The sequence below is a fragment of the Globicephala melas genome, chromosome 3, assembly GCF_963455315.2.
Source record: "Globicephala melas chromosome 3, mGloMel1.2, whole genome shotgun sequence".
Taxonomy (NCBI): Eukaryota; Metazoa; Chordata; class Mammalia; order Artiodactyla; family Delphinidae; genus Globicephala; species Globicephala melas.
The window spans coordinates 51906160-51922784 of NC_083316.1; the positions used below are offsets into that span (position 1 = coordinate 51906160).

Consider the following 16625-nt stretch of genomic DNA (forward strand, 5'->3'; position numbering starts at 1 on the left):
TTTACTTGAAAATCTCCTGGTCCTAGACTTTTGTTTGTTGGGAGTTTTTGTTTTTGTTTTGTTTTTTAATTACTGATGCAATTCCATTACTGGTAATTGGTCTGTTCATATTTTTTATTTCTTCCTAGTTCAGTCTTGGAAGATTGTATATTTCTAGGAATTTATCCATTTTTTCTAGGTTGTCCAATTCATTGGTGTATATTTGTTCATAATAATATAATTCTTTGTATTTCTGTGGTGTCTGTTGTAACTTCTCTTTCATTTCTGATTTTGTTTCTTTGGGCCATCTCTCTTTTTTTTCTTGGTAAGTCTGGATAAAGGTTTATTAATTTTATCTTTTCAAAGAACCAGCTCTTAGTTTCATTGATTTTTTTTCTTTTTTTAAAGTCTCTACTTCATTAATTTCTGCTCATATCTTTATTACTTCTTTCCTTCTACTAACTTTGGGTTTTGTTTGTTCTTCTTTATTATTTCCATTAAGTGTAAGGTTAGATTGTTTGAGATTTTTTAAATTTCCTGAGATAGGTGTGTATCACTACAGACTTCCCTCTTAGAACTGCTTTTGCTGAGTCCCATAGTTTTTAGATCACTGTGTTTCAATTTTCATTTGTCAGTTATTTTTTATTTCCTCTTTTATTTCTTCAGTGACCCACTGGTTGCTTAGTAGCAAATTATTTGGCCTCCACAAGCTTGTGTTTTTTGAAGTTTTTCCTGGCAGTTGATTTCTCATCTCATAGCATTGTGATCAGCAAAGATGCTTGATATGATTTCAAGTTTGTTAAATTTACTGAGACTTGTTTTGTGGCCTAGCCTGGAGAATGTTCCATGTGCACTTGAAAAGAATGTGTATTCTGCTGCTTTTGGATGGAGTGTTCTATATATATCATTTAAGTTTATCTGGTCTAATATGTCACTTAAGGCCAGTGTTTCCTTATTTTCTGTCTGGATGATCTGTCCATTGATGTAAGTGGGGTGTTAAAGTCCTCTACTATTATTGTATTACTAACAATTTCTCCCTTTATGTTAATATTTACATTATGAATTTAGGTGCTCCTATGTTGGGTGCATATATATTCACAATTATATCTTCTTGGTGGGTTGATTTCTTTATCGTTATGTAATGTCCTTTCCTGTCTCTAGTTACAGCCTTTGTATTAAAGTCTATTTTGTCTTGCATTTGTATTACTACCCCAACTTTCTTTTCATTTTCATTTTCATTGAATACCTTTTGCCATCCCTTCACTTTCAGTCTGTGTGTGTTTTTATATGTGAATTGAGTCTCTTGTAGGCAGCATGTATATGGGTCTTGTTCTTTTCTCTATTTAGCCACCCTAAGTCTTCTGACTGGAGCACAGAGTCCACTTACATTTAAAGTAATTATTGATAGGTACGTACTTACTGCCATTTTGTTAATTGTTTTCTAGTTGTATTTGTAGTTCCTGTTTCTTTTTTCTTCTCTTATTCTCTTTCCTTGTGATATGATTGCTTTCTTTAGTGTTGTGTCTTTATTCCTTTTAATTTTTTTATATCTGTATAGGTTTTTTGTTTGTGTTTACCACGAGGTTCATATACAACAACCTTTGTACACTGTAGTCTATTTTAAGTTGATGGTTGCTTAAGTTCAAGTGCGTTCTAAAAGCACTACATTTTTAATCCTCTCCACCAACATTTGATGTTTTGGATGTCATATTTTACATCTTTTTGTGATTCACTTAAGTAATTTAGATATAGATAATTTTACTACTTTTGTCTTTTAAGCTTCATAGTAGCTCTATAGACTGCTGATCCACTACCTTTAGTGTGTGTTTGCCTATACCAATGAGATTTTTCCTTTCATAATTTTCATATTTCTAGTTGTGGCCTTTTCTTTTCCACTTAGAGCAGTCCCTTTAACATTTCTTGTAAAGCCAGTTTAGTAGTGCTGAACTCTTTTATCTTTGCTTGTCTGTAAAACTCTTTTTATCTCTCCTTCAATTCTGAATGATAATCTTGCTAAGTATTCTTGGTTGTAGGTTTTTTTCCTTTCAGCACTTTGAATATATCATGCCACTCCCTTCTGGCCTGCAAAGTTTGTGCTGAAAAGGCAGCTCATAACCTTATGGGAGTTCCATTGTATGTAACTAGTAGCTTCTCTTGTTGCTTTTAAGATTCTCCCTCTACCTTTATTTTCTGCCATTTTATTTATAATGTGTCTTGCTGTGAATTTCTTTGGGTTCATGTTGTTTGGGACTCTGTGCTTCCTGGACCTGTTTCTTTCCTGTTTCCTTCCCCAGGTTAGGGAAATTTTCAGCTAACTTATTTCTTCAAATAAGTTACCTGCCCCCTTCCCTCTCTCTTTTCCTTCTTGTACCCCTTTAATGCAAATGTTAGTACACTTGATTGTACCTTAAACTATCCTCATTTTTTAAAATTATTTTTTTCTCTTTTCCTGTTCAGCTTGGGTGATTTGCACTACTCTGTCTTTCAGATTGCTGATCCATTTTTCTTTATCATCTAATTTATTGTTGATTCTTTCTAATGTATTTTTTATTCTAGTTATTGTATTTTATTATTCAACTGTTTCATTCTTTTATATTTTCTAAGTCTTTGTTGAAATTCTCATTGTGTTCATCCATTCTTCTCCCAAGTGCAGTAAGCATCTTTATGATAATTACCTTGAATTCTTTATCATGTAGATTGCTTATCTCCACTTCGTTTAGTTCTTTTTTTGAGGTTTTGTCTTGTTCCTTTGTTTGGAACATATTCGTCTCCTCATTTTGCCTAATTCTCTCTGCTTATTTCTATGTATTAGGTAGGTCACTTATATCTCCCAATCTTGGAGAAGTAGCTTTATGTAGGAGATGTGCTATGGGGCCCAACATCATGCTCCCTTCTGATCACCAGGCTATATGAGCTAAGAGTGCCCTCTATGTGGGCCGTGGGCACTCTTCTATTGTGGTGGGCTGACTACTGTGGGCATGCTGGTAGGCAGTGCTAGCCTCCAGCATTAACAGGCTGGAGGGAGGATTCCAAAATGGCACTTCCCAGTGCCAGTCTCATCACAGTAGAACAAGCTCCCCAAAATGGCTGCTGCCAATGTCTCTGTCCCCAGACAGACAGTTGCCTCCTGTCTCTCTGGGAGGCTCTCTAAGACCATCAGGTGGGTCTAACCCAGGCTCCTTTCAAACTACTGCCTCTGCACTGGGACCCTGAGGGTGTTAGATTTTGCATGTGCCCAGTAAGAGTGGAGTCCCTCTTTCCTAGAGCCCTCCAGCTCTCCCAAATGTAAGCCCTGGTAGTTTTCAAAGCCAGACTTTCTGGGGACTCACCTTCCTGGTTCAGAACCTCTAGGCTGAGGAACACAAGGTGGAGCTTGGACTCCTCACTCCTTGAGGAGGACATCTGCACTTGAAGTATCTTTCTTGTCTGTGGGTCATCAACCTGAGGTTGTGTATCCTGCCTATACCACATCTCTGCCCCTCCTCAATGTGGCTCCTTCTTTGTATCTTCAGTTGTGGAAAATCTTTTCTGCTAGTCTTCAGGTCATCCTCCTAGATATTTGCTCTGTAAGCAGTTCTAATTTGGGTGTGCCTATGGGAGGAGGCGAGTTCAGGGTCTTCCTATTCAGCCATCCTAGGGAAGCTCCTCACTCTTTTTTTTTTTGCGGTACGCGGGCCTCTCACTGTTGTGGCCTCTCTCGTTGTGAAGCACAGGCTCTGGACGCGCAGGGTCAGTGGCCATGGCTCACGGGCCCAACCGCTCCGCGGCATGTGGGATCTTCCCGGACCAGGGCACGAACCCGTGTCCCCTGCATCGGCAGGTGGACTCTCAACCACTGCGCCACCAGGGAAGCCCTCATACATTATTTTTAATTATAAAAGGAGTAATAGAAAGATATAGTAGTCACCACCTTAAGATATAAATTTCAGAATCACCATCAGTGGGACAGTTTGAAATTATGGACCTCCTAATATAATGCAATAAATGGTATACAAATTATTTATGTAGACTTCATGCCAAAATGTAACCTAAATTTAATCATGAGGAAGCCATCACACATATCCAGAATACGACACATTCTATAAAATCACTGGCCTTAACTCTTTGGAAAAGTCTATGTCATGAAAAATAAACAACCAAAAAAGACAGGAATACTTTCTAGATTAAAAGAGACTAAAGTGATATATCAAAATGCAACGTGTAGTCCTTGATTGGATTCTGGATCGAAAAACATAGCTATAGATGGTATTTGGGGGACAAGTGGAGAAATTTCAATACTAATGAAATTAATTAGAAAATTAATGCTAATTTTCTTACATGTGAATGGTAGGGTAGTTATGCAGGGTACGTCTTAGGAGATATAACTAAAGTATTTGGGATCAGCAAGAAAATTTTATATGTGTGTACACACATACACACACACACACACACACACACATACACACAAACACACCCTTGTAGAGAGACAGAGAGCAAGAAAGAGAGAGGAAGTAAACACAGCAAAGTATTAGCTACTATTGACTCTAGGGTAAACATATATGGATGTTCATTGTATTTCTCTTCCAGTAAGTTTAAATAGGTTTAAAATATGTTGAAATTTGTTTCCCTAAATAAATATATATCATATAAAATTATTATATATAATAAATATGTATTATTTGTGAATATATATATGCAACATGCTGCCATGTGACTGTTTCACCATTAGAAGTCTTCAAGTAGAGGCAATTCTCCCTTCTAAAATTCACTGAATCAATTCAACTCAAAATTTTGTTGAACACCTGCAATATGCTAAATCCAGCTCAAAATCAAGTATACAGAAATGAAGAGGGTATATCTTTGCCCTCAAACATTCACTGTCTAATAGGGAAACAGACATGTAAATAAATAAATAGTATGATAAGTGCAACAGTGGAGACATCAAAGAAAGAGGCAACACAGAGACAGATATGGTTAACTGTATGCAGAGCTGTCTAATAGAACTTTCTGTGATAGACAAGTTCTTTACCTGTGCTATCCAATACAGCAGTCCCTAGCCACATGTGACTAAAGAGCACTGGAAATATGCTACTGCAATTGAGGAACTGAATTTTTTATTTTATTTATTGTAATTAATTTACATTTGAACAGCCAAATGTGGATAGAAGCTACCATATTGAACAGCACCACTCCATAGGGCATGGCAGGGAAGGGGAGGTTGAAGAGAGAAGAAATTAAGAAAGTCTTCCCAAAAGATGCAACATCTAACAGGGTCTTGAAGGATGACAGGAATTTGCCCAATTAGATAAGGTAGGAAATATTCTATGCAGATAAAGAAGCACATAAAAGTATGAAGAGATGTCCCAACACGGCATTTTTAGGAAATCAGTAAATTTCACATTACATGGGCATAGAGAGCAGAGGAAAGGAATGGGGTAAGAAGAAGAGTGAGGATAATAAAGTTAAAAGAAAAGAGAGAGCTTATATTATAAAAGATCTGATGTATCATCCAGAAGAGCTTAAATCTGATCACGGTATTTGGAACTAGCAAACAGAGAGCAAGAGTCAGACAATTAATTTCATATTTTAGAACGATCATTTTGACAGAAGACTGGAGTGGAGACTGCAAGTAGAAACGGGAAGCCAACTGAAGTTACTATTGCACTAGTTTAGCAAAAGTAAAGAATCTGGATGGAAATGAAAGAGGGAACAAATGAGCTATTTGGGAGGTATATGGAAAAGGGAAACAAAGAGGAAGACTCCCTGATATTTAGCTTCTGATACTGATAATAAAACAGAAATAAAGCAGGGAGAATCAGACCCAGAAAGACAAGTGGGCAGAAGGAAAGAGTATGACTATGTTTCAATACTGATAGCTTTAGCTTTAGATCACAAACTGCAAGCTGGGATGAAAGCAGAATGTGCAGCTCACAAAAGAGGAGAGGCGTCTGAATCTGCATCCAGGAAAGGGAAGAGAAATCAGGCTATATTTGAAGCTTCTGTGAGATGCAGCCAAACACGCCAGTGTCTGAACTGAATAACAGTGTGGTCTGCTCTCTCTGACCCTGCTGTCTAGTTATCAGGGCATAACTAATGAAACTCCAGCAGAACAAAACAGTCAGAGTCATCATGTTTTCAGACACCCTCGCTTTCTTTACCTTGTTAGAGCGAGAGCATGAATATAACTTGTGCTCTGTTTTTATAGGAAATAAGGCAAAACAAATTTACAGGTACCTAACATTTCCCATACTGTATATCACATATAAATAAATTATAGCAAAAGCCTACTCCTACAACTAGGAATTACATTGTTTTTGAAAGAAACAAATATTGAAAGCCTAGAACTATGACATATATATATATATATATATATATACACACACACACACATACACACACATATCATTACTCTTCACAACTACCCTGTGAAAGTGGTTAGTATTATCTCTATTTTACAAGTGAGGAAATTGAGGCTCAGAAAGGTTTAGTGGCTACCCAAGATCACACAGCTAGTTAGTGGCTGAACTGAGATTCAACTCTAAGTTCAACAAACCAAAGTCAAGTCCCACTGAACCCAATGACTATATGCTGCTTATGGAGGTGGAAGAAAACAAAATGCAAAACAATGAGGTCTCTGTTCCCATCTTTCTGAGAGCTCACGCTGTCACCAGCATTCCTTGGTACAATGCCCTGATGCTTCCTAATTTTACCTTTTAAACTATGCTCTACAACCTAAAATGCCTTCCCCTCCCCTCTGTTTATCCCAGTTCTACCTGTCCACCAAATCCACCTTCAATTCAAATTCCCCATCACGTGAGAGGCGTTCCAGACAAATTCTTTCCATCATGCACTCTCTTTCCCAATATCTTTAATTCCATTTATGGACTCAGTCATTGAACCACCTATCCATCCCAGAAAAAGGAGATGATTCTGTGTAAGGTAATGTATTCAGCAATGAGGCTGTACAAAAGAAATACCTATAAGAATACAGATGGACCCTGACTTACAATGGCTTAACTTACAATTTTTTGACTTTACGATGGTGCAAAAGCAATACTCATACAGTAGAAACCATACTCCAAATTTTGAAGGTTGATCTTTTCCAGGGCTAGTGATAAGTGGCATGATTCTCCCTCGTGATGCTGGGCAGTGGCAGCGAGCTGCACTTCCCAGTCAACCATGCAATCACGAGGGTAAACAATGACACACTTACAATCATTCTGTACCCATGCAACCATTCTGCTTTTCACTTTCAGTACAGTATTCAATAAATTACACAAGACATTCAACACTTTATTATAAAATAGGCTTTGTGTTAGATGATTCTGCCCAACTGTGAGGCTAATGTAAGTGTTCTGAGCATATTTAAGATAGGCTAGGCTAAGCTGTGTCAGTAGGTTAGGTGTATTAAATGCATTTTCGACTTATGACATTTTCAAGTTTATCGGGATGTAACATCGTAAGTCGAGGAAGATCTGTACTGTTTAGGGACGGAAGACATGGAAAACTAGCGAGTTTAATATGAAATATCATTTCATATTATAAAATACTTGGAAATATTTTAGACCTATAAATCATTTGTTGTTTTATGTATACAAGTGTTAATTTGAGTGTCTGGTCACTTCAACATCACCGGAAATTTCTTATATTTCTTCTATAGCCTTCCATGCATCCAAAACAAATTGGCTGAACTCTTGTGAGGCACAGTGCTAGGTATTACAGGGAATACGAATAGATACAAGATGCAATCTCTGCCCTTCAGCTGAAGAAATAAAACAAGTATGCATATAAGGCAGAACATATATGATAAACTTATATAAGTGTTATATATCATAGTAAGTGCTAGGAACATAGAATAAAAGCAAAACTAAATAATAGTTTTTCAAGGAAGGACTCATGTTGTCCTGGTATCTGAGCTGAGCCTAAAGCATCATTAGGATCCTAAAAGCCCAAAATAGAAGATTAAGTCTAGAAAAGAAAGATTCATGCTTAAGAAATATACCAATTTATTGTTCTCTAATCAAATAAAAAAGTCACTTCTATAAGAAGTAAACTTTCATCCTAGCAAGTTTAATATGCAAACAATATTTTGATTAGTAGTAAACTGTGAAAATGAATATCAAAAGAAAGATTTAGATCTGCTATTCTGAGCTTCCAACTCATGGCAGTCAGCTGGCTAAGAAAAATGGCAAGGGGTAGCTGGCAAACTACAGGCTATTGAGGTATTTATAACCACTTGAGTCTAAAAAAAATTCCTAAAGCTTTATTTAATATTTGCAAATAAAGTTTTCTAATTATTTAATATTAAATTGCATACTCTAGTACTGAACTCCTCAGGGAAGAAGATACTATTTAAATGCAAAAAAGCATAATTATTCATTTCAATTTAACAATAATTAAATGAAAAGCAAGTACAGGTACTGCCAAGAATCTCTTCTAATACTGTACTAGTGGACATGCGACTATTAACAAACACTAATCTCATTAAAAATAAATGATTTATCTAGGCTCAGATTCATCATATTCATAGTTAAAAGTATATGGCTTACGGAGCTCTATAAATAATCAATTTTCTGATAACATTTACACCTGGTCATAGCATTCTGTGCAGTATTAAATGTATTTATTTCAAGATTTCATATGCTAAATGAAAACATGTCTAGTCATCTTATTACAGAGAATAAAATCTAAACATAAAAGCAGAGCTTGGGAAATTAATTCTCCACAAATTTTTTGGATTTTCTATTTTTCTGAGCTGGATTATTAGAACAGATTAATAAAGTGATTTGTGTGTGTGTGTGTGTGTGTGTGTGTGTGTTTGTGTATGTATGTGAAGAGAGAAAATGTAGGTTTTCAGTATGGCCAACTAAATTCCTTATGTATCCAATGCTTCCAAAAATAACAACTCTAAATTCTGGACAAAATACAAAAAACAAAAACAACAACAACTAAAGGCAGCCTGGGTGCCTATGAATAGGAAAATGCCTAAACAAACGGTGATGCATTCAAACAACCAATACTGAGCAGTTTAAAAAAAAGAACCATGCAACAACAGGACTGAATGTCAAAACCATTATGTCAAGTAAAAAAGGTCTCACACACAAGGGTATACATAGTATGATTCCTTTTATGTGAAATTCTAACAGAGACAAATCTAATCTATGGTGGAAAAACAAAACAAAACAAAACAGTGATTTTCTCTGGCGAGTGTTTTAGGCAACTGACTCTGAAGGGGCAGGGAAAACTTCCCGGGTGGTAATCTTCACTATCTTGATAGGGGTGGTAAGTTATATAGGTGTATGCATTTGTCAAAATTTAGTGAACATACAGTTGAGATCTGTGTTTTTTATTGCATGTAAATTTTACCTCAAAAGAAAAGAATGTAAAATATTGAACTGTAGTCAATGACATGCATACTAAAATATTTAGGGGGAAAGTGTACTGATGGCTGCAATTTACCTTGAAATGCATCAAAAATAAGATAGGCACAGATAGATGAACAAATATTGATATAGCAAATATACTAAAATATTAATGGCAAAATCTTGGTGTGGATATATGCATATTCACTGTAAACCTCTTTGATTTTTCTAAATCTTCATTAAAAAAATGTTAGAGATCAAAAAAAAAAAAAGGAAAATAACATTAGATTAATTCAGAACAAGTCCTATGAGGCTAACATCATTTCCTTTCTATTTTATCGGGATTACCACCAGACTGGTAACTCAGAGAAAAACAATTGACAATGTATTTGGACCCCGATAAATTTGGATCTCTCTTCATAATCTGATTAAGGCAAAAACCCCAGATTGCATAAATAATAATGATAATAGCTACTGCTGTGTACAATACTCTTTACTAGACACTTTCCTAGCACTTTATATATATTAACTATTTGATCTCGACAACAATGCGATGAGATAAATACTATTATCACATTATACCAATGGGGAAACTAAGATGTTAGGATAATTTGCTCAAGGTCACATACATGTAAGTGGAAGAGCCAGAAATTAGAATCCAAAGAGTGTGGGTCAGAACCTCTGCTCTTAACCACTTCCCCATGACTGTTCCCCTAGTTGACTCTGTAACTGATACAATGTCATATAGGGTGCTCTTGTCAAGTTTGTGGTTGACATGAAGCTAGGAGCAAAAGCAAATACAGTACTTTACAATTTATCCCAAACGATTAGGGACATATAAATAAAAGACTAACAAGATAAAATCCCATAGGGATAAAATATAAGATCCTGCATTTGAGTCCAAACAACCAACTTTACCTCCTGTGACAACACTGGTGCACAGCAGGTGTTGGGCAAGAACCTGTCAAATGAATGTACGACTGAGTGGCAGGGGAGAGAGAGTGTGTGAAAAAGGACAGGCTTTAATAAAACCAAAGCAAAATATAAATTTAATAGATAATGCTACAAAACACTAATATATAACTATGTTATCTAGAAGTAGGTTAAATGAGCACTCTACAAGTCTGTTCTAGTCAGACCAATGCCAGATATGCTGTGCTAACTTCTGGGAACTACAGAGTAAAGACACAGGTAACCTGGAACAAGTTTAGAACAAAAGTGTAAGATTTAAAACTGACCTATGTGAGGTACAATGGAAAAAGCTGTGAACATTTAATGTGGAGAAAAGAATTAAATGAATACAGTAGCAAACTTCAAAATGTAAGGTACTGTCATGAAAAAGAAGAGTCACAGTTATTCTATTATTGTCCATAAGAATAAAAATAAAGTCAATTGAGAGAAGCTACAGGAGCTTCAGGGAAACAAAATCAGCGTCAAGGAAGACTTTTCTAACAGATATAACCACAAAAGAAAAGGTGGGAGAGAAGGGACTATCTCATAAGGGTATGAATACCCTAAATATGATAAAAATAACTCAATGAAAGATTGGACCAAATTAACCTGAAGACCTCTTTCAAATCTAAGAACTTACTATATAATAAAAGGTAATTTTTATAAATCTGTCATAAAAAGCTTCAGATTGATTAAAATAGACTTGGCATGACAAAATTTAAACGTAAAGGAAAAAATAAAAGTTATTTGCCAAGTCTGTAAATGCAGAGAGCTTTCAGCCTAAAAACACTGTAATAAAATGCAAAAGAAAAGATAAACAAATTTGTCTACATAAATATTTAAAACTTTTACATATGAAAAACATTAAAAGGCAAACAATAAGCTATGCAATTAGGACAAAGGGATTTTATCTTTAATATAGAGCTATGGTGTCCAGTACAGCAGCCACAAGCCACATATGGCTATTTAAATTTAATTAATTTAAATTGACCTTAAATTAATTAACCATTAAAATTTTAGTTTCTCCATTGCACTAGCCACATTTCAAGTTCTTAACAGCCACTGTGGTTAGTGGCTACTGTACTGGACAATGCAGATACAGAACATTTCCATCACTGCAGAAAGTTCTATTGGAATTTTAATATTTAAAAAATTTAGTGCAGGGAATTCATTACATAGCTGATGGAAGAGCTGAGATGCCAAACAGGGGGTTGTGCATCAATGCAGAGATTAGCAACAGCAGGAAGCCGTTACCGTCCCTAAGACAGAACAGAGTGCAGAGCCCAAAACCCAATGTCACCTGGAAAAAGCTGGGACCATAGCGGGTGTCTTGGGTGGGAGCTGGAGACAAGGAGGAGAAGCAGCCCCTGCTGGATAAACACCCTGATGTAAAACGAGGGGAAGAAATACCCAACTTCTGCCTTCCTTCTGCCCTCCAATCTCCTGCCAGTACCTCCCACGGCTGAACACAGACAAAACCCAGGTGTCAAAGGAGCCTGGGAAACATAGCCTGCAGGGGTCAGACCCTCTGTTAAAAAGGGCAGAAAAGGGAAGGGAAGAAATGTCTGAGGTCAAACAGGATGAGGCCTGGCACAGGTACAAATAATTTAGAGAGAAAAAAAAAAAAACACAAATGGCCAACATTTGAAAAATGCCCAACCTCACCAGTAATTAAATGTAAATTACAAATCACTGTTAAAATAAGAATAATATTAAATTAACAATAATAAATAATAATTCAAGTACTTAGTGCTGATAAGGGTGTGGTAAAAACAGATACACTGACATATCCTAGGGGAAGAAAAGAATTTTCAAAATATTTTCAAAGAAGCCGGAACAATTTTGAAATTAGCATCAATAAATTTTTAAATGTTTATACTGTTAGACCAACTGAGTGCATTTCCAAGGATAGATACAAAGTCTAGAAAATCTTAAGTTCGGAAAATCATATTAGAAACAAAGATGTTCATTGCAGCTTTATAATATTGAAAAAAAAAGGGACACCTTCAATGTCCACCAGTAGGACAAAGCAAAGTAAGGCAAAGTAAGGTACATCTATCAATTTATTAAAAAATAATACTGCTTGTTTGCCAGCCACAATGAAAGGTGCTAGATATATAAAAAAGATTAAGAGGTAATGATAGACTAATTTGTATTCATTTAAATAATGTTTATGAAGGATTTAAATAAAATAAGACCGTGTTTGTGATATGCCTAGTGAATAAAGATTAATCTGAAATTGATTACTCTTACGTCAAACAACATATGCCAAAAGGTTATTAGTAACAGTGGTTGCCTCTAAGTGGTAAATTTATGAGCTTATTTTTTCCTTCTTTTATGTTTCCAAACGTTCAAAATTTTCTAAATAAAAAAACAAATTTTACGGAGCTATAAAAAACTCCTTCAGAGCTATTAATGCAAATGTTTAACAACTGTAAACCTGCCACAACAGTGCCAGTTTACCTGTTACAATAATAAACTGCATTATTTGGATCCAATTCTATCGCCTGTGTGTAACAATCCACTGCAGCAGCATAATTTTCTTCTTTCATGTGGTTATTGCCTAAAATAACCAATAGGTACAGTAAGTACAATATACAGAAAAAAAAGTCTGGAAGATAAATTTTAATCATAGAAACTACAGTAATACGAAGGTCAGCAACATGATTTTTCATTCATATTGGAAATAAATTTTATATTGTACTATAGAGTTGATACCCCTTAGCTTTCAGTGTGTTTGAATGATTTTTAACAACGGAGAGTCTTTAAAAAATTAATCTTTGACCATGCCACTCTCAAAAATTAATTTTTTAAAGACTCTATACACTACCAAACGTAAAATAGATAGCTAGTGGGAAGCAGCCGCATAGCACAGGGAGATCAGCTCGGTGCTTTGTGACCACCTGGAGGGGTGGGATAGGGAGGGTGGGAGGGAGGGAGATGCAAGAGGGAAGAGATATGGGAACATATGTATATGTATAACTGATTCACTTTGTTATAAAGCAGAAACTAACACAGCATTGTAAAGCAATTGTACTCCAATAAAGATGAAAAACAAAACTAATCTTTTAATATCTTATAAAACCAGACTTCAATAAGTGAGTAACTGTAACAATTATGATTACCTCTTGGCAAAACCTAATCTCTTCTCACCTTCCTTATCTTCATCTCTCTCTTTCCTATTAGAGCTGCCCCACCCCATTCCAGGTGGACCACCCTCCACAATTACTATCTCAGTCTGGACCGGGTCTTCCATTCCTTCCCTGTCAAAACATGCACCTGCTGATGAGCAAGCCCTCAGAACATGTGGTGAGGGTAAGCTAGTAAAACTACTCATGTCAATGTCATTGGCAGATATTTTTATGTGCTATCCCTTCCAGAGATAGATTCTCTCTTAAAGAAGATTATTGGAGATTAATTTCTAGAAAGACAGAATTTCAGATACCACAGCTAGCCCACAGCATACTGATCTTCAGGAAGGGCTTCTGCAGACACATCTGACAATAATTTAGCTACATTAACGACTGGGCGGCAAAATAAGGGATTTCTTGTGGCTATCTTCTGTAATCCATTAAACAGAAAAAAAGTGTCGTGATCACTAATAAGAACCAATGCTCAAAATTGAAATTTTTAAAACACTGGGATTACAAGGAAGTGTTTACATCTCAAAAGCCTCTATTATTCCTTTCAGCTTTCTCTGAACCAGAAGCTCTCCTATTAGCCTTGTTTTCTTAACAGATCATTAGCTACTTAATGGGAGGAGAGTGTAAATTTGCAGAGAACAGTAAGATTAAAGGAAAGACATGTAGATAAGAGTACCTAAAATCATACAAACATTACTTCAAATTAAGAAGCAGAAATGAATATAAAGAGTGATTGCTAAATGAATATAAAAAGTGATTTCTACATAATTTCTCTTTGGGATGATAAAATGTTCTAAAATTGTGGTGATGGCTACACAACTCTGTGTACATACTAAAAACCAATGAATTCATACATGTTACAGTAAATCGCATGGTACGTCAATTATAGCTCAATAAAGCTGTATTTTTAAAGCTAAAAAAATTAATTTACATCTCCACCCCCAAAACGAAATGAAGCTAAAAGGTTACATAGCCTTTACGATTGAGCAAGAAATTAACTACATTAGCCTCAGTACTTAAATAGATTTGCTTCTTCCATGTAAAAGATTTAAATTCTCTGGGTTACGTGGATTTTCTTGTTGCCATTGGGTCTTTTTGCCTTGGGATGGCATTTCTTGGGTAGTAGTAAAACCTAGTGTATGTCTTTTCCCGTAAACCACACTAAGTGTACAGATACTAAATATATATATAGCGATATTAATGATAAAAAGCTTCAAGTCAGAAAATATTCAATATACAAAAACTCAGGACACAGATATTTGTGAAGATAAATATAACTAGGCACTGCACAGCACTCTATATTTATACACAGAACTCTCCTGTCTCCTTTAATCCTCAAGACAACCCTTTGAGATATGCCTTTACTTCTGTGACATGGCAGGGAATTACAGCAATGAACCCTTCCTGGTTTTGTCTGATCTTATTGCAGCTCTTCAGAAGCAAAGCACACAAAAATATTTGAAAGCAACCTTCCAGGAAGGTACTAGCTGGCCAGAAGCCCTGATTAACACAGGTAAGTATAACATGCAGCCTGTAATAACCCTATGCTTGACAGTCTCCCGTGGCCATTTGTTTTCACACGAATAGCAAAATCTGTATGACAATTGCTTTAACTTTATGTGTAACATGTCTTAGATGTGACATGTCTTAGTGAAAACAAAGATTAAGAGCTTTTGGTTAAACCCACAAGCAGTAAGTAATTCAGTTTACCCATGCTGCCAGAGTAAATAAGCCTCATTCTGCATCTCCTTCCAACCCTCAACTTACTAACATTCATTATATCAAAACAAACTCTACAGGGAATGCAGTCTCCCAATGTTCTGCCATGCAGAGGGAGTAAACATGAGGGACAAAAATAAAATTTCAATTTGCCATTTAGTACTAGAGCTAAAACAAGAGAGCTGCAAAAGCAAAATGTTAGTGGAGCATATATTACATCACTGAGGATTTCACACACTACAAAAGTCTAAGTAGAAGGAAAAAGAAACATCAGATTAAATTGTTTCAGTGAGAATAATATATGAAAAATGCATTTGTATCTGGATAGTTCAAATGCAAATTCTTTGGAGAATACTATAATTCAAATGACAATGAGGATCTGGTTACTTTATTTTACATGTAATTTACGAAAGTCCTAATTCTAAAATTTTAAGTCACTGTAGTGATAAGATTTCTTAGAGGAAATAAAAAATTGAAAACTGAAACCAGTCTATTTGTAGGAAACACAGCATTTTCTAATGTAATCCAAAGAAGATAATCACACAATAGTGAAAATAAATATAGACAAAGATATTAAGACAGCTTTACTTAGGATTACAAAATTATCTGTCTAGGTAAGTAAATCACGGTCTAACAGTACCATGGAACACTATGCAGCCATTAAAAGCAGTGATACAGTGTAATTTATAGACCTAATAGAAAGGACCATGCCCGAGGAATAGGAAAAGCATACTCTTTTCCATATCTACCTTTTTACACAACAACCAATTTTTTAAAGAAAAAACTCAACTGCCTTCTTCAGAGTATAAACTAAAGAAAAGGCCAGAAAATGGTTCTGAACCATTTGTGTACAGCTTCAGAACATTGCACATTCCCTAATAACTCTCTGCCTATAGGACAGGGTCTTTGTTGGCTCTCATTCACTGGTAAAGATCAGGACTCTGCCCTACAGCTCCTTAGTACAAATCTTGTAGGCCTGACCTGGCTTGCCTCTATAGCTCAACAAAACTGACATGATATAAAAACTGAACACAGATCCTCAATGGTGACTTATTTATTAAAATCAAGTATGCTTCAATAGTCACTATTAAAAAATTTAATAACAGTAATCATGTGTGCTAGTTAATAAATCCTTAAGTGCCATATACATATATTAAATTTCAAAGAACTCAAAAATGCTAAATATACAAAAGTTAAAAATAATACTGAAAATCATTTTCATGTCTTTGATTAAGCATAAAGAATTTGGGATCCTAGAGTACACACAGCAAATACAGTTGCAAATAATCAACTCTTCAGTGACTTGTTTTGCAAGTTTTACTCACAACAGATCTGCTTCTCTTGAAGCAAGCCATACCTATATTGTTCACAAGCCATTCTCTATTTCCATGCTCATTTCTGTTTCACAAATGCCACAAGGACTTATGACAACCCCGTCTTGGCAGTACAAACCAGAATCTTATTGGGTGACAGAGTCACTTTCCCTAGAGTT

At 35.6% G+C, this 16625-nt stretch overlaps 1 protein-coding gene across 2 annotated transcripts in view; it reads right to left on the minus strand.

Annotated features, from left to right (window-relative positions):
- Positions 1 to 16625, minus strand: part of SGTB (small glutamine rich tetratricopeptide repeat co-chaperone beta) — a 48132-nt gene that overhangs the window by 18165 nt on the left and 13342 nt on the right. For both annotated transcript variants that reach the window (XM_030844323.2, XM_030844315.3), the window contains exon 5: positions 12735 to 12834. In XM_030844323.2, coding sequence (XP_030700183.1) covers positions 12735 to 12834 — 100 coding nt within the window. The remainder of the gene's footprint in view (positions 1 to 12734; positions 12835 to 16625) is intronic.